Here is a 17,757-nt window from a genome sequence, read left to right as displayed (position 1 = left end):
CACCAGAGGCAAGAGCGCTTCGCTGAGAGGCCAGCCCTTCTGGAGCTGGAGAGATTCGTGAGTAGGGACAGTGGGGACGGGAGCCAGAGGCGTTCCCAGCCTCACATCACTAAGTTTGGACCAAGAGAGCCACATTGCCCTTCCCAGCTGGCCCCCGGCCTTCCCCTGTCCTCAGCCTCACTCGGTTTCTGAACTTTCCCTGTTCATTCCAGGAGCGCAGGGCCCTGGAACGCAAGGCTGCAGAGCTGGAGGAAGAGCTGAAGGTGGGGGCTGTGGGGGCTGTGGGCAGAGGGCCGAGGGTGGGCGGGGGGCGCAACCCACCAGGGCTGCCCAGCTGACCCTTTGCCGTCCCCCAGGCCCTGTCTGACCTCCGCGCTGACAACCAGCGCCTCAAGGATGAGAATGCAGCGTTGATCCGCGTTATCAGCAAACTCTCCAAGTGACCTGGAGGGACTTTCCCGCACCCGTATTTATACAGCTGCTTCTGCCACACGCACCCCTTCCCCCGTGTGAACACGAGTGACAGGGCTCCGGGGGAAGTCTCAGAGAAGCCATAGCCCCCCTGGGACCTCCGAACTGGGAGGGGAGCAGAGTCCCCAGGAGCCAAGGGGGCCACCCGAGGCCAGGATGGAGGTGGGAGGCCGAGCCAAGTAGGGGGACGTTGCCAGAGGGGACCAGGGCCAGAGCCGGGACTAGGAAGGAACTGAGGACCAAGAAGTGCAAGGACCAGTAGCCAGGACCAGAGTGGCCGCCTGGAGGTCCCCTCTCACGTGTGATGCCACCCCGTCACCCCCCCTCCTGAGCAGGGATCCAAGACTGTGCCGAGAGTCCTGCCGGCCTCAGCCAGGTGGGCCTGTATATAGGGTCCATGTGCAATAGGGAGGGACGTCTTCTATTTTTTGCTGCCCCCTCCCCGCCCACTGTCTGGGGCAGGGGGAGAAGGTATTTTCGAGATAAAGCACAGGCACCACAAATAAAAGTCGTGAAGTTGCCACTCAAGGTCTGTGTTCCCAGCCAGAGGGAGGGCGCCGTTTCCTGCTTCTGTGCTGGGGGGCTGTGCATGTCTGTGACCAAACCACTGGGCCGCTGGGTGGGGTGCCAAGGGGTGGGCTGGTGCTTGCTCACCTGTGTGGCAGAGGAGCTTCAGGATGAGCCCCCAGCGGGAGTGAAGGCTCCAAGACGGAGCCGGCGTGATCACAGGCAGGGGGCTGAGGGAAAGTTGATGGGGGCAGGAAGGATCAGCGGGCAAGACCTCGGGCCAGGGATATGGAGCTGCGGAGCTTGGGTTTTGCCATCAGTGTCTTTGGAACAGATTTAGTCAATTGCCAACATTTAACATTTGGAGTAATCTGTGTATAAAAATCTGGAATTCCGGCTGGGTGCGGTGGTTCATGCCTGTGATCCCAACACTTTGGGAGGCTGAGGCAGGCAGATCATTTGAGGTCAGGAGTTCAAGACCAGCCTGGCCAACATGGTGAAACCCCATCTCTAGTAAAAATGCAAAAATTAGCCAGGCGTGGTGGCAGGCGCCTGTAGTCCCATCTACTCTGCTCGGGAGGCTGAGGCAGGAGAATCGCTTGAACCTGGGAGGCAGAGGTTGCAGTGAGCCGAGACCGAGTCACTGCACTTCAGCCTGGGCAACAGAGTGAGACTCCATCTCAAAAAGGGGGGAAAAAAGGAATTTTGACTTCTTTTGAAAAAACAGGAATCTGTGACAATATGAACTCTTCAGTCCTGCATAGCCACAGTTGACTAGAGCTGAGTAGGAGCCATCTTCTGAGATGAGGCATTCATTCATTCATTCGGTAATTACTGTAACACCAGGAAGAACAGGACTTAGTAAGTACAGTGTGACTGATAATTACTGAACAAAACAAAGATCCAATACTTTTAGGAGGGGAGCATCCAATGTTAAAATAAATGTATTTCAAGGCGGCAGCGCTCTGGAGAAAAGAAGGTTTGGGAAGGCGGGTGCGTGTGTGTGCACATGTGTTTTGAATAGAGTGGTCTAGGCAGGCCTCACGGAAAAGCTGGCACAGGTAGAGGCTTGAAGGTGGTGGAGAGGGAGCTGTGTAGTGACGGAAGGGTGCTCTGGATGATGAGAGCTGTGTGTGTGGAGGCCCTGGGGTAGGAATGCACCTGATGTGTTGCAGGAAGCTGAGGAGCTGGAGAAAGCAGGGAATGAGGTTCGAGAGGTCACGGCGGCTGTGTGGGGACTTGGCCCTGGGAAGGGCTTGAGCTTTGAGGTGAGAGCCCTGGGTGGCTTTTGGAGCATGGCCATGGCCTGACTTAGGTTTTAACAGGTCCCTCTGGCTGTTGTGTGGAGAACAGACTGGGGGTTGGTGGTGAGGACTGGGGAGACCAGCTAAGGGGCTACTGGTAAAATCCCGGCAAGAGAGATGGTGGCTCTGGCCGGGGTGACGGGAGTAGAGATGGTGAGAGATGGTCAGGTTCTGAGAATATTGGAAGATGCAGCTGCCAGGATGTTCAAACAAGCTGGCCTGTGACGGTAGTAGGGCTGAGGCCCAGCTGGCTCACTTGGTCTCTTGTCGGGTTCCTGCAGACCTTTCAGTTTGCAGCCTGGGTGGTGTGAGCCCCGGGGGCTTATTGGGGAGGGGAAAATGGAGCAAGGAGGTTTGGGGGAATTGCCTACCTTTCCGATTCCCCTGTTAAGAATGAGTGGTGGGGCCCTGGGCAAGTGGTAGAGGGGCTGAGAGTATTCTGGGCAGAAGCGACCACATGAACCAAGCCTGGCAGCAGGAGGAGGGAGCTGAGCCCTGTGGGGTCGAAGCCGGTGAGCCAAGTGGCAGCCTGTGACTGCCAAGCTGGGGCCTGGGTTTTGTCTGGTGGGCCATAGGGAGCCAAGGGAAGTGTGTGAGTAGGATCTAGGGACGGGGCAGATAGGGGAAGGACTCTTGGAGATCCAAAGAGGAAGGAAGGAACCGGAAGGAACCAGGCAGGAGTTGGCAAAGTGGGGACTGAGAACTCCTGCCTGCCCCAGGAGGATCTCTCTGATCCTTTCCCATCTTGGAGGGCGCCACCTGGTGCCCCAGGTTGGAACAACTCGGGGACAGGCTTGAGGCCCATAGGCCCGCAGTAATCTGGGGAAGCGGAGCCACGGAAGAAAGAGAAAGGACCATTCTTCCCAAAGGCAGAGAGTGTCCAGTCTGGAAACGGGGGGATCCAGAGAAAAGCAGACCTTACCAGCCGCTTGGACAATGGGGAAAAGAATGTTACAGGGCTTGCCAGAGGGGAAAGGAGTTAGTTCTTGAGGGAGTAGGACGTTTTCAGTTGGCTGCCATCTCCCAGGACAAAAAGTGACCAGAAAGCTGTGGCATGCTGGGGAGGCTGCCAGTTCCACCTGGCAGGGCCATGGCAGGAGGTGGGGAACTAGCTTCGGGGATGAGGGCAGGCTTCGCCACAGTGAGTGAGTGAGCTGAATAGGAGGAGTTTGCCAGGCAGGGAATGGCTGTTTCGGCCAGCAGAGGTAGCAAGTGCAAACCGCAGAGGTTGAAGGGGCTTGGGAGAGTTTGGAGAAGGGCAGGGCCAGGATGCAGGAAGGAATGAAGTGAGAACCTTGGTTCTCAGGGAACCAAGGGAGCCGCGAGCCAGGGAAACCCGAAGATGGGGCAGGCTGGACTTGGCTGGCTAGGAGGTCAGGAGGGAGCCTGGTTTGGGACCCGGGGGATGGAAAGGAGGGTTCTGAGAGAGAAACCAAAGAAGGTGGAACATCTTCCAGGTTCCTTGAGGCTGTGACTGGGGCAAGGGGAAGGTTTCTGGGCCCCCTGGTAGCCGGGTAGAGGACAGCAGTTGACACACCATCTGCCAAGTAAGGAGGCTGTTTATAGGCTGGGCGGCATATTACAATGCTCAGGGCTCTACTGCACCCTCTTGGGGGTCTGCTCGCGCTTTCCGTAGACTGTCTCCACGCCCTCCCCACTCACAGCCACTCCAGATCTGCCCCGGAGGGACTGCAGCAAGGATTATTCAGTCTGTCCACAGGGATGGGGGAAGACCGGGGCCGGAGCAGATTGGCCATCCTTCAGAAGACCGACTTCTGCTATTGAGGAGTCTGAAGAGTCCGTTCTCACACGGGGCCTGGTCACTTTTTGCGAAGGGCGCCGGGCAGGTCAAATGACCTCCATTTCCATCCCGCCTTCCACCTTCTTCTTTTGCTTCTCCATCACTGCCTCCAGCTCTGACACTTTCTCTTTGTCCTAGAGAGCAGGGTGGAAATCGCTTTGTCCTGGTGTCCGAGCCCTCGCCCTCGGCGTCCCAACCCCACCCAGACCCAGGGACCAGCGGCCCGGCTCACCTCCAGCAGGGCGCGCTGCACGGTGACCTGGCTGTACACACGCGCCCCCTCCTCGGGGCTCACCGCCCGCAGCTCCTCCTTCTGCAGCGAGAAAAGCTGCGCCCCAGTCAGCACACCCAGCGCGTCCACGGTCCTGAGCGAGGGCAGCCGGGGCGCAGTCAGGCAGGTCGCCGTCAGGCAGGTCGCCGGATGCCCCAGCCCCCGTCACTCATGTCACGCCCACCCGGCGATGATCCAATCAGAACAGCTCCGGGGGGCAGGGCCCACACCCCCTGAACCCCACCCACCAATCACAATGTGCCACCCGGGGGGCGTGGTCATATGCTTTCGAAGGGTGCGGGATTTCCCTAAGGAATCCAGTCGGAGTCTGAAAACACATGGCAATCACAGCCTGCCACTGGATGTTGCTACCAGACAGACCTTCACTTCGGGCTAATCCCGGCTCCCTGTGGTCTCCACGACTGCTGCCCCCCGACTCCCGGCCGATCGGAACGCTCCGCTCCCAGCCTGCGTATCAACCCGCGCCGAGCCGGCCCCCGCCCCACTCACCCGGAGCTAAAGCCCTTGGCCTGCAGCCAGGCTCGGACCTCGGAGGCGTCCGATTGCGGGCTGAGCTGCGGTTCCGGAGCGCGGGGCCCTGGGACTGCGCGGCTCGGGCCCGAGCGGCCCTGGGCCAGGCGCGCCTGCAGTTCCTCGTTGACAATGAGCATCTGGGAGAATTTCTCTGCAGGTGGGAAACCCGGAGGGAGGGAGTGGGGGCTCAGGGCGAGGGGTCCTGGGGCCAGAGGGCGGGGGGGTGCTCCAGCCTCCCCAGAATGGGGCAGGAGTCCATTTGCTCTTTCTGAGCCCCCGTTTCCCTGCCTGGAAAGCAAGGATAAGAACCTCTCCCCACAGCCGGCGTCCCCACCACTCACCCTTCTCGCTGGGGTCCAAGCTGTTGAGGCTATCGCAGCTGTCCCAGCGGGGCCGAGCCAGAGCTGGAGGTGGGGCTGGGGCTGGGGCTGGTGGCGGAGGAGGAGTGCTGTTCTGAAAGGGAGCAGAGGAGAGCACCTGGGTTAGGGAGAGGAATCAGAGTCCCAGCCTCTCCCCTTTCTGGAGATGCATTTATGAACCCCCAGTCACCACCTGCACCAGCACTCTTGACAGCTGATCCCCACGCCCCTTGTTCCCAGTATCTGGTCCCAGCCTCTCCTCCCTCAAGACCCCAGCGTCTGCGCCGGCTCACCAGGCTGCGGGCAGAGCTTTGGCAGTGGTGCAACCGGGGTCCGGGGTGGGGTGTCAGGATGTTATAGGGCACATATCCCTCCTGCCCCGCTGGGTCCCGAACCTTCCACCACTTGCGCCTGTCATCCAGGACCTGCGTGCGGTAAAAGGCAGAAGGTTCAGAGCCTGCATCTGCAGCTAGGGCTGCCTAATTCCTGCCCCTCAGCCTCCCGCTCCTCTAACCTCCAGTACGTCCCGCTGCTTGACCGACAGCTCACTGCTGTTGCGGGCCTGGAAGTCATAATTACACAGGACCCATTTTCCTGCTGTCTCTGACTCCAGCTGAGGCTCAGATTCTGGCTCCAAGTCTTGGTGACTGAGGAGAAGCAGGAGGGTTGGAGATAAGGAGGCAGCCAGCCCCATTGCTCTGGGGTGCAGGGTGCTGGTGTGAGCTAGGGTTAGAGCCAAGCAGGGGGCACAGCAGGGGCCAGGTTAATACTGTTAATAGAAATTTGAAACGAGAATAACAGCCTGAATATGTTTTGCCCCCTCCGTTGTTTGGCATTGTGCTGTAGGCATATGCAGTGGGTACTATCCCATCATCGGTTCCATTTTACAGAGGAGAATGAGGCTCAGAGAGATAAAACCACTTGCCTACATCACACAGCTAGAAACAGCTGTCATTTATTGAGCATCTAATAGGCACTGGGCTTAAATATCATAACTCATGAGCATAATAAAAACAATAGCTATGCCGGGCACGGTGGCTCACGCCTGTAATCCCAGCGCTCTGGGAGACCGAGGAGGGCAGATCACAAGGTCAAGAGATCAAGACCATCCTGGCCAACATGGTGAAACCCTGTCTGTACTGAAAAATACACAAATTAGCTGGGTGTGGTGGCGCGTGCCTGTAGTCCCAGCTACTCTGGAGGCTGAGGCAGGAGAATCGCTTGAATCTGGCAGGCAGAGGTTGCAGTGAGCTGAGATCTCACCACTGCACTCCAGCCTGATGACAGAGTGAGACCCTGTCTCAAAAAACAAACAATAGCTACCACTTCTGTAGCACTTACTATGTGCTAGGCACTGTTATGTATATTAGTTGATTTGACCTTCATGACAACCGTTGGTAGAACCATGAATTTGGGCTCCCCTCTCCCCGTCCCCAGTTTCTTCCTCCCCCAGAGACCCTATTATCTTCTCCATTTTCACAGAGGAGGAAGCTGAGGCACAGGGATGTAAAGGTCACAGGTGGCATCGCCAGCCTGGGACCAGGGCAGTCCATGTCTGAATAATGCTGCCCTCCTTTGCAGGCAGCTGGACTTGAACTTGAACATGGTCACAGCCTTGAGCCTTGAACTGCTAGTTCCTACAACACCACAGACTTCTCACTGTTCCAGGAAGGGATTACCATCATTCCCAGTTTCCCTGCAAAGAACTTGAGGCTCAGAGAAAGTGACTTGAAGCTGTGAACAGGGAGGGGGGTTGCGATATCAGGCAGCTGGGGGCAGGGGTGGGATTTCAGCTCTGACTCCCAATAAGAGGGACCTCAGCCTGGATCAGGCCTACCTGTGCAGGGGGGAGGGGGGGTCTTCAGGGCCGCGGCACCCCCTGTGTGGGGCTGGCAGCTCCCAGCACGCTGTCCCTGCTGAGACCCTCTGCCCAGGCCCTCACCTAGACCCCCCTTTGTCTCCTCCAGCCTCACTGCTTTGTTTTCGTCTCCTCCCATGTTGTTTCCCTCCAATCTGCCCTCTATTTGCTCAAGGACCCTAGAGTTCTGGTCCATCTACTTCATTTCCTCCCCCAGGACCCAGAGTCTGAACCCCCACTGCTTGGTAGAACATGACGTGGAATGTCCTTTTTTCCCCCAGGGACCTAGGAGTCCAGGTCTCAAGCTTCAATCTTATCCTTTTAACCCTTAAACCTTTTAACCCAGTCCGACACCCAGCAGTGACTTAGACAATTGCATTAGCGCGTCTGGAAAACCAAGAGGTTAATCACCCAGCCTTTACCCCTCTCCGGGGCCCAGAGATACTACCACTTCCTAACTTTCCCAGAAACTTGCCCCTAAGCCCTTGAAGTCCCAAGCCTGCTCCTCTGGGTCTCCAGGATCCCAAGCACCAGACTTGGGCTCTTCTTCAAAACCCAAAGGTCGAATTCCCCAGCCTCTCCCCTCCAATATCCAGGGCTCTGTCCTCGTAGGGAGCCCAGACATGGTGCTTCCCAGGCCCTGAGAAACCAAACTGCCTTCTTCCAGCCTTTTGGGGATCCAGAGATCCAACCTCTCAGACTTTACCCACTCCCAGCCCCTTTCCTCCCTTAGGCCCGGAAACCCCGGTCTCCATTCCCTCCTCCCTTGGCCCCAGAAGTCTGGATCCCGCCCCCTCCCTCCCTGCTCCTCCCTGTCTCCCGGCCCCGGCCCGCCCCTTCACCATCTCACCCACCTGAAAAGAGCCAGGAAGACAGAAGGAAAAACACAGAAAAAAAGGGGGCGGAGTCAACACCGGGAGCCCCCGGGAAGCACCCCTCCTGGACCCCCTTGCCCTGCCCTGGGGCGGACACTCACCCATTGACAGCGACCTGGGGGGCGCTTTGCTGCAGGAAGTAAGAGAGTCGGGTCAGGCGGGGCCAGGCGGACCGGCCACGCCCCCACCCCGGACTTCCCAGCCTCGGCCCTGCCCTGTCGCTTGGGGGAGCTGGCTGCTCCTCCTCACCTGCCGGCGCCTCCGCTCGTGCTGTAGCTGTTTCTCAACTGGGTCTTCCCAAGCGCGGCCCTGCGGGTCAGTAACCGGCGGCTCCCAGCCGCTGAAGAACTCGGGTCTGTATGGGGGTCCCTCTTCCGGGGGCAGCTCCAGCCTGCAGCCAGGGACAGGGCCAAGAGCTCAGGGATCCTGGTACAGCCCCCAGCTGAGCTCTGTCATTAACTTCACTAAGTTTTCCCCTAAAGCTCTCTGTATCTAGCCCCGCCACTTTTCACCAAGTCCTGCCGGTACCTCCAAGCCCAACCCAACAGTAATTTATATTTCTAGGCCGGGTGCAGTGGCTCACGCCTGTAATCCCAGCATTTTGGGAGGCCAAGATGGAAGGATCGCTTGAGGCCAGGAGTTCAAGACCAGCCTGGGCAACATATTGAGACCCGCCCCCCACGCCCATCCATCTCTCTCTCTCTCTGGAAAAAAAATTGCCTTATCTAGCCTCTAAATTTCACCTCTGATTCCAAATCAGGTTTTCCTTAAGCTCGGTTTCAGGTTCTGACCCTTTCCCTACGAAACTCCCAGCCCCCAGTGCACAGACTCTGTCCCATCGCCAAAGTTATAGACCAAACTTTCCAGAAGCCCCGCCCCTTCGCGTAGCCCCGCTCCTGCCCCGTAGCCCCTCTATTCCTTTAAGCCCCACCTTTTCTTTCAATCTGATTGGTCTGCTGGTCTTAAATCTTTCCTTCATATTAATTTCTGGCCTTTCCGCCAATTGAATCTTGGCATCTGTCCTAAGCCCCGCCCCAACACAACGAAGCCACGCCTCCAACCTGTCCCTTTCCTCCTAGTCTCATTTTCCAATCATCATGCCACTCATCTCCCAGCCCTTAAGCTCCTCCAATTACCACGCCCCCCGCCTCCCAGTCCCGCCCCTCACCCGGGGCGGGTCCACGAGTCCCCCAGCGAGGTCCAGAGCTCGTTTTCACGTGGAGTGACGTTGTCCCGCAGCAGCGCCACGGCATCCGACGTCAGGTGCGGCTGCCGCACGCTGCTCGCGAACTCGGGCCCCCCCGACGTGTTCACAATCTGTCAGGGGAGCGGGAGGGGGCAGGCCGTGCCGTCACACCGTCTGCAAGTCGAACCGATTCCTCCCGCCGCAGGGGGGCCCGAGGACCTGGGGCGGGTCTCACCATCTGCAGAGGCCCGAAAAGGAAGTGCAGCAGCTCCGGGGAGGAGGGGTCGGCGATGTTGCCGCGCAGCCGGGCCTGGGGCGTGGGGAGGGAGGTGGTTGGCGTGGGTGCGGGGACGGGGCAGCTTCGCCGTGCCCGCGCCCCGGCCCAGGGGCGGACGCGTCCTCACCAGCAGGCTGAAGGCGTACTTGATCTTCTGCAGCACATCGGTGTACTCGGCCTCCGAGGGCGGCTTGGCCCGCAGCGTCAGCAGGCCCTCTGCGGGGGCCGACGGGCGCGGCGATGGGGACGCGGGGCCAGCACCAGGCAGGCAGAGAGAGAGATGGACACCCGGTTAAGATGGCTGTGAGGTCAGCCCTGGTAAGTGGCGGGAGGGGAGACCCTGGGGAGAGGGGGGGCATCTGGAAGTGATCGGGAGGGGGGTTCAGATCCCACGCGGGGGTGCCCTTACCCCCAGCCGCTCGGCGCCGGGTCCTGCGGCCGCGTTCCCGGTGCTCCAGCACCCTGGCCGCCTCCGCCGACTTCTGCAGCCTCGATACGAAGCTCTCTACGTCGTCGAACACGTGGTTCAGGATGTCCTGGGGGACAGAGGAGGGGGACGCTCAGGGCTCCCGAGTTCCAAAACCATCCCCGTCGAAGCCCTGAACCTGAGCACCTAGACACGTCCCCAGACAGGCCCCGCCCCAAACACCTGGCCACGCCCTACAACCAAGCCCCGCCCCTTCCCCGCCTCCATAACGCCGAAGTCTGACCAGATTGACGGAGAACTCCTATCCCGCAGCTGGCCCCGCCCCCCACGCCCTAGCCCCGCCTCCAGTCGTCTGGCCCCGCCCCCAGCCCCTTTCCCGCGCGACTCACCACTTCCCGCTCCGCCTGCAGAGCCGCCAGGTCAGGACCCCGGGGACCCAGGTCCGGGGAGGCCGGGTCAGCGCTGCTCGAGGTCCCCGCGGGCCCAGGCCTCTGCGTCTCCTCTGCCTCGGGAATGGGCTTCGCCTGGGGTCGCCCGCGGCCTGCGCCCCGCTCCACGGTGCTGATCACTGCGCGGACGGACGGGCGGCGCTGCAGGGGCGGGGTCTCAGCGGCGGGCGAGCGGTCGCGCTGCAACTCCTCCTGCGTGGCCCTGCAGAGGGCGACGGGGACACCAAGGCTGGGTCCACTGAGGGGTCCATGGAGGGGGAAATCCGGGGCGCAGAACGAGACACACTGAGGCTCAAAGGGAGTAAACAAGTTCAACGAGGTAGGGAGAAATCCGATATGGGGAGGGGTAGCACCTCTCTAGAGTGAAACTGAGGGCCTGGACAGGGAACAGGGAAAAGAAGTAAGAGTTCTGGGGAGTCATCTCGTCTGGGAGGTACAGACAAGACTCGACTAGGTTGTGCTTGACTCCATGCAAAACTTGCTCCGTTCCAGTCTGGTGTTGTAGACTGAGGCACAGGGAGGGGAAACCGGCTTCCCAGAGACCCCGCCAACTTCTTCCTTCTCACCTGAGCGCCGCCGCCCTGCGCTCCCCGCGGCCGGAGCGGTAATTGTGCAGAGCCCCCTGGATGTCCTCTCGGATCAGCTCCGCCTGCCAATCACACATCAGGCCACGCCTCCCCACGCCGCACCCCCTTCCTACCCGGGCCACGCCCCTGGCCGATTTTTCTGCTCTGTCCCAGCCCACGTGCGGCCATCGTTCACGCCTATCTTCCCACGCACGTCCACACTCTGGACTCACCCCTCGCCCTACACCTGTCCCTGCCCCAAACCACGACCCGGCCCATGGAGACCCAGTCCAGGTGGTTTCTCGCCCCCATCCTCGTCCTGGTTGCTCCCCCAGGCCCTACTTGCCCATGTTCTGTTCATGTCCTCATCCCACCCTCATGTGCTATCTTGACCCTGGGTCCAGTCTCCTCAAACCCCACTCCCTTTCAGAACTTCCTTCCCAGGTCCCATGCCCTTCCTTGCTGTGATCCCGCCTTAGCCCTACGCCCCGCCTCACCTAGAGGCCCCACCCATTTCCGCCCCGGCTCCAGGCTCCGCCCAGTTCCAGCTCCGCCCCCAGAGCCAACCCGAACGCCGTCCGCTCACCCCAAGGCGCAGGCCCTGGAAGAAGTGCACGTCGGGCTGCGCGCGCTCGGGTTCCTGGCACACGAGCAGCAGCAGCGAGCGGCTCCGGCCGGGTGGCATCACCGCATCACAACGCACGATGGCGCCCAGCGGGTATGACTCCAGCTCCTCCTGCCGGGTGGGATGGCAGGGTAAACTGAGGCCCCGAAATGATGGTACTACTAAATGGCGACGGGAGTGTGGGCCAGCAGGTCAGGGCAACCTCACGCAGTTAGGGAGTTAGGGATAACACCCCTGTTTAATAGATGAGGCTATTAAGGCTCAAGAAGGGGGCTGGGGTCCCTCGCCAGAGTTCCCAGAGGAAGGACATGCAGGAGCCAAGATTCACACCCAGACCCCCTGAAGTCCCTGCCCCAGACACTCCTCCCACCCACGTGCCCCCTGGCACCTTGGAGGCCGGGTCGAGCAGCGTGACATGGTCGGGAGACACTCGCAGCAGCATCTCCTGTGCCCAGACTCGGCCCTGGCTATCCATGACGGCCAGCTTCCTGGAGGCATCCTCCACGGTGTGCACGCCATCGTCCTCACCCAGGCAGAACGTCACCAGGTGCTGGTACGGACCAGGGAGACAGCAGTGAGGCCCAAGATGATGCCAGGTGGGCTCAGAATCCCCCAGAATAATCAGACTTTCAGCCTGAGACTAACCACACCTCCTCCAGGAAGCCTTCCTTGATCACCTGCTCCACAAATCAGCTCCTCCTCCCAGTGCTCTTTGTTTCCCTTTCATCAGAGTGACTAGCACCTGAGTCTGGCTTCTCACAGACTGGAGGCTCCTTGCGGGCAGGGAAGGAGTCTGGATTACAGCTCTCTCCTTCTAAATGCCTCCTCGGGTCTCCCGCTGTGCCCCCTGCCACCTCCATTAGAGCACCAGGCACCTCCGTGGGTTCCTCTGGACCTTGTCTACCCCCTCCTCATGCAGGGCTGTGTCTTGATTTGTCCCCATGGTCCCACTGTCCAGCACAACAGCTAGCCCGGAGAAAAGGCTGGCAGATTTGAGTGGACCCGAGGTCCCTGACTTCATATCCATGACTGAGGTGAGGCAACGGAGGTCCGTTTTACAGATGGGCAAACTGACTTTCCACATGCTTCCTGCTTGGGGGCCCAGCTGCTTTCCAAAGCCCTATCTCCTGAGGCCACCTTTGCCCTAGAAGATGTCCTGGGGAACATAGATCCCAGACTCACATTGACTGGGTACTGGGATACATCGGCCATAACCACTGTGGAGTAACGCTTCCTCTGCTCTGCCAGGGGAGAAAGAAAATGAGCCTGGGAGTCCAGGCCCTCAGCCCCTCCTCCCTCAGACCCAGGAGTCCAGCCTCAACCCCTCCTCCCTCAGACCCAGGAGTCCAGAGCCCCCAGCCCCACCTTCCTCAGACCCAGGAGTCCAGAGCCCCCAGGCCCTCCTCCTTCAGACCCAGGAGTCCAGGCCCCCAGCCCCACCTTCCTCAGACCCAGGAGTCTAGACCTTCAGCTCTTCCTCCTCCCTCAGACCCAGGAGTCCAGAGCCCCCAGGCCCTCCTCCTTCAGACCCAGGAGTCCAGGCCCAGCCTCTCCTCCTCCAAGACCCTGGATTCCAGGTCCTGTTTCTTTAGACCCAGTTCTATGGGCCTGGGGCTCCCTTGCCTCCTACTTACCATAGATAGACTTGGCACTTGGCTTTGGGGCAGCTTCTGGGCTGGTGAAGAAAAGAGGGATCAGTGAGACTGTGGAATTGGGGGCGGACCCTGCGGAAATGCCAAGCAGGGCAGCAAGGGCTTCATTATGAAGGTAATGGGGAGCCATGGAAGGGTTATTATTATTATTTTTACTATTATTGAGCAGGAGAGCTCAGAGCCAGAGCTGGACTTTAAGAAGACAGGTAGACCGGACGAGGTAGCTCACGCCTGTAATCCTAGCACTTCGGGAGGCAGAGATGGGCGGATCACAAAGTCAAGAGATCGAGGCCGGGCGCGGTGGCTCAAGCCTGTAATCCCAGCACTTTGGGAGGCCGAGACGGGCGGATCACGAGGTCAGGAGATCGAGACCATCCTGGCTAACACGGTGAAACCCCGTCTCTACTAAAAAATACAAAAACACTAGCCGGGCGAGGTGGCGGGCGCCTGTAGTCCCAGCTTCTCGGGAGGCTGAAGCAGGAGAATGGCGCAAACCCGGGAGGCGGAGCTTGCAGTGAGCTGAGATCCAGCCACTTGCACTCCAGCCTGGGCCACAGAGCGAGACTCCGTCTCAAAAAAAAAAAAAAAAAAAAAAAGAGATCGAGACCAGCCTGGCCAACATGGTGAAACCCCATCTCTACTAAAAATACAAAAATTAGCTGGGTGTGGTGGCGGGTGCCTATAGTCCCAGCTACGTGGGAGGCTGAGGCAGGAGAATCACTTGAACCTGGGAGGCGGAGGTTGCAGTGAGCTGAGATCGCGCCACTGCACTCCAGCCTGGCAACAGCGAGACCCCACCTCGAAAAAAAAGAAGACAGGTCAGGCGGTGGTGCTGGGTGGTAGGGGGAGCGTGGTCTCGACCATGGCATAGTCCTGGATTCAAATCCTCTGTCTACTGCCTCCTTGCCGTAAGACCTTGAGAAGGGGACTTAATCTCTCTGCCTCGGTTTCTTTCTGTAACATAGTAACTATCTGGTAGGGCTGTTGGGCAAATTCAGTCAGATGATGCAGGTGAAGTATTTTGAAGCCTCAATAACTGTTATTATCATTCTTAAGATGCTGCCAGGGCTTAGCACACAGAAGTTGCTCAATAAATGGGGATTGTTACAATAGCATTAGTAGTATCTGAAGTAGACAGGGAATTATCTGTTTCCCCTCCCACCCCCATGGGCCAGGCGCTTCCCAGCCGCATCCCTCTCTGTCTCCTCTTGTCCTTGATTTCTTCCTAAGGTTACCTTTCCTAAGAATTCTTGGATCCCCACTTCCATGCGCATAACAGAAGCTCAGAGATCAGGTGGCGTCAGGGGAACTGATAAACCCTTTTTCCCAAACTCCTGTTCCTCATCCCGCTCCTGCCAGTCTGATGTCACCAATTTGATTACCTCTGGGCCAGAGAACTCACTACCTACCATGCAGGTATTTTGACTCATCGCTCATTGTTTTTCTCCCTGCTTACTCTAGGAGACTTGAGTCTTCATTATGAACAGTCCTGATTTTCTAGCAAAGGGTTACTATTTACTAACAAGATAACAATCCCAACAGAGGCTCCTATGAGCTGAGCACCGGCTGTCAGTGAGGTGGCCGGCTAAGTCCTGTAATGCACTATCCCACCAATGTTTCAAAATTGTCCCTGTGTCACAGAGGAGGGGGCTGAGGCTCCAAGAGGTGATGTCCTTTGACCGGGGTTACATCAGCATGGAGTGTGAGGGCCGAGCTGGAGCACAGGCCTGTCTGCTCTACAGTGGGGGCCCCTAACCCCAGGCTGGGCAGGGAGGAGAGTGGCTCTGGCTTCCTCCTGAGTGTCCGGGCTTGGGCCAGAGTCTGGGCTGCCAGAAACAGGATCTGCGGGTGTGGGTGAGGAGGCGAGGGGAGGCGGGAGGCGTGCTGGGGCTGGGGCTAGGGGCTGGGGCCTGGGGCCTGGGGGCCAGGGGCACTTACCCGGTGGCGGTGCTCATGGTGCTGAGTGGGAGCTCCTGCCCACCTGGAGGTGCCCTGGGAGCCAGCAAAGATGTGAGGGCCTGGCCAGTAGGAGCCTCTAATTCCTACCCCAGCCTCCTCCCTCAACACAGGCATCCAAGCCCCAGCCCCTCCTCCCTCAGACCCAGGAGTCCAGGCCCCCAGTCCCTCCTCCCTCAGACCCAGGAGTCCAGGCCCCAGTCCCTCCTCCCTAGACCCAGGAGTCCAGGCCCCCAGCCCCTCCTCCCTCAGACCCAGGAGTCCAGGCCCCAGCCCCTCCTCCCTCAGACCCAGGAGTCCAGGCCCCCAGCCCCTCCTCCCTCAGACCCAGGAGTCCAGGCCCCAGCCCTTCCTCCCTCAGACCCAGGAGCCCCGGTCCCCAGCTCCTCCTCCCTCAGACCCAGGAGTCCAGGCCCCCAGCCCCTCCTCCCTCAGACCCAGGAGTCCAGGCCCCCAGCCCCTCCTCCCTCAGACCCAGGAGTCCAGGCCCCCAATCCCTCCTCCCTCAGATCCAGGAGTCCAGGCCCCCAATCCCTCCTCCCTAGACCCGGGAGTCCAGGCCCCCAATCCCTCCTCCCTCAGACCCACGAGTCCAGGCCCCCAGCCCCTCCTCCCTCAGACCCAGGAGTCCAGACCCCAGTCCCCTCCTCCTTCAGACCCAGGAGTCCAGACCCCCAGCCCCTCCTCCCTCAGACCCAGGAGTCCAGACCCCAGTCCCTCCTCCCTCAGACCCAGGAGTCCAGACCCCAGTCCCTCCTCCCTCAGACCCAGGAGTCCAGACCCCAGTCCCCTTCTCCCTCAGACCCATTGGTCAAATCCCGGCCTCCTTCTCTCTGAACCCGGATCTCCTCACCTGCCTGCTCAGGCTCTGCCCTGCTCTCCGCTGTCCTTTCCGTTCCAGGCTGCCGGCCCCTCCTCCTGCTCCCTCCCAGGGCTGTCCTGCCTCCGCCTCCGCATACCTGAGCGTTCACCTGGCACAGCCTGGCTGGAGTGACCCAGGGGCGGGGCTGGCAGACAGATCCAGGAGGGGCTGACTGCAGGGGAGCCGGGAAACTCTCTGCCTCGTAACAACAGACTAATAGCAAACAGTAAATTTGATGTCACACTTGTTCACAGGTCAGAGTTGAAAGCTCTGTCTTTAAAACTCCCTTGAAATTCTAACAACGGGAGGAAGTTCGAGGTTTGATTTCTGCTTGACAGATGAGGAAGCCGAAGGCTAGAGAGGTTCAACAACTAGTCCATTTCAGCACTTGGCTAAGGGAGGATTTGAACCCGGGGCTGACCTTCTGTCTCCAGGGCCAGTGGCAGTCCCCGTTCTGTGGACACCTCCTGTCCGTTGTCACTGCCTCTGCCTATGCCCTCAACACCCCCCCACCCATCCCGTTCCCCCTTCCTTTGGAAATTTTCCTCCATGACTTCCCCCTGCCATTCTGACAAAAGTTAGATTTAGCTCGATAAGTGCCTGGCCCAGCTCCAAGGATATCACAAAAATGAACAGGCTTCCCAGGCATAAACACCTTTCTAAAATCGCTTTTTGAGAACTCCCTCCATGCCGTAGAGGTTACTAGCAAAGCTTTCCACAGTATTTCTCCCCAGAGCCACGTGAGGGAAGTGTGTCTCGGTGGGAGGCTGTCTTAGTCTTACACATGAGAAAATGAGGCAGAGAAGAGTTAAGAAACTTGCGGCCGGGCGCGGTGGCTCACGCCTGTAATCCCAGCGCTTTGGGAGGCCGAGGCGGGCGGATCACAAGGTCAGGAGATCGAGACCACGGTGAAACCCCGTCTCTACTAAAAATACAAAAAATTAGCCGGGCGCGGTTGTGGGCGCCTGTAGTCCCAGCTACTCGGGAGGCTGAGGCAGGAGAATGGCGTGAACCCGGGAGGCGGAGCTTGCAGTGAGCCGAGATCGCGCCACTGCACTCCAGCCTGGGCGACAGAGCGAGACTCCGTCTCAAAAAAAAAAAAAAAGAAAAAAGAAACTTGCGTGGGTGCTGTAATCCCAGCACTTTGGGAGGCCGAGGCAGGTGGATCATCTGAGGTCAGGAGTTCGAGACCGGCCCGGCCAACACGGCAAAACCCCATCTCTGATAAAAACAAAAATTAGCCAGCCATGGTGGTGGGCACCTGTAATTCCAGCTAGTGAGGAGGCTGAGGCAGGAGAATCACTTGAACTTGGGAGGCGGAGGTTGCAATGAGTCAATATTATACCATTGCACTCCAGCCTGGGTAACAAAGCCAGGCTCCATCTCAAAAAAACAAAAAAACAGGCTGGGCGCGGTGGCTTACGCCTGTAATCTCAGCACTTTGGGAGGCTGAGGCAGGCGGATCACTTGAGGTCAGGAGTTCGAGACCAGCCCAGCCAACATGACGAAACCCCATCTCTACTAAAAACACAAAAATTAGCTGGCCGTGGTGGCGGGCACTTGTAATCCCAGCTATTCAGGAGGCTGAGGCAGGAAAATCACTTGAATCCGGGAGGCGGAGGTTTCGGTGAGCCGATAATCGCACCACTGCACTCCAGCCTGGGCAACAGAGCAAGGTCCACCTCAAAAAACAGAGCCAAGCATGGTAGCTCACGCCTGTAATCCCAGCACTGGGAGGCGGGCAGATCATGAGGTCAGGAGATCAAGACCATGGTGA

The 17,757-nt window shown here is 59.1% G+C and overlaps 3 protein-coding genes across 4 annotated transcripts in view; 2 read left to right on the top strand and 1 right to left on the bottom strand.

The window, feature by feature from the left end:
* The window catches only part of PPP1R12C (protein phosphatase 1 regulatory subunit 12C), a 28,256-nt gene extending 27,257 nt beyond the window's left edge, over positions 1 to 999 (top strand). For both annotated transcript variants that reach the window (XM_050771689.1, XM_050771688.1), the window contains exons 20-22: positions 7 to 57; positions 213 to 263; positions 357 to 999. In XM_050771689.1, coding sequence (XP_050627646.1) covers positions 7 to 57; positions 213 to 263; positions 357 to 443 — 189 coding nt within the window. In that variant the 3' untranslated portion in view covers positions 444 to 999. The remainder of the gene's footprint in view (positions 1 to 6; positions 58 to 212; positions 264 to 356) is intronic.
* The window catches only part of RDH13 (retinol dehydrogenase 13), a 75,974-nt gene that overhangs the window by 22,365 nt on the left and 35,852 nt on the right, over positions 1 to 17,757 (top strand). The window lies entirely within an intron of this gene.
* On the bottom strand, positions 3,824 to 16,167 carry EPS8L1 (EPS8 like 1). Its single transcript, XM_050771872.1, has 20 exons — positions 15,972 to 16,167; positions 15,101 to 15,154; positions 13,145 to 13,185; positions 12,693 to 12,751; positions 11,899 to 12,060; positions 11,472 to 11,621; positions 10,886 to 10,968; positions 10,260 to 10,521; positions 9,853 to 9,979; positions 9,571 to 9,659; positions 9,402 to 9,476; positions 9,149 to 9,297; positions 8,230 to 8,371; positions 8,082 to 8,110; positions 5,762 to 5,894; positions 5,541 to 5,672; positions 5,230 to 5,341; positions 4,865 to 5,039; positions 4,316 to 4,448; positions 3,824 to 4,217 (listed from the first exon to the last, which is right to left on the bottom strand). The coding sequence occupies exons 2-20, from the start codon at positions 15,115 to 15,117 to the stop codon at positions 4,131 to 4,133; spliced, it is 2,157 nt and encodes a 718-aa protein (XP_050627829.1). The 5' UTR covers positions 15,118 to 15,154; positions 15,972 to 16,167; the 3' UTR covers positions 3,824 to 4,130.

The sequence above is a fragment of the Macaca thibetana genome, chromosome 19 (genome assembly GCF_024542745.1).
Source record: "Macaca thibetana thibetana isolate TM-01 chromosome 19, ASM2454274v1, whole genome shotgun sequence".
NCBI lineage: Eukaryota > Metazoa > Chordata > Mammalia > Primates > Cercopithecidae > Macaca > Macaca thibetana.
This window is presented reverse-complemented; position numbering and strand designations above follow the sequence as displayed.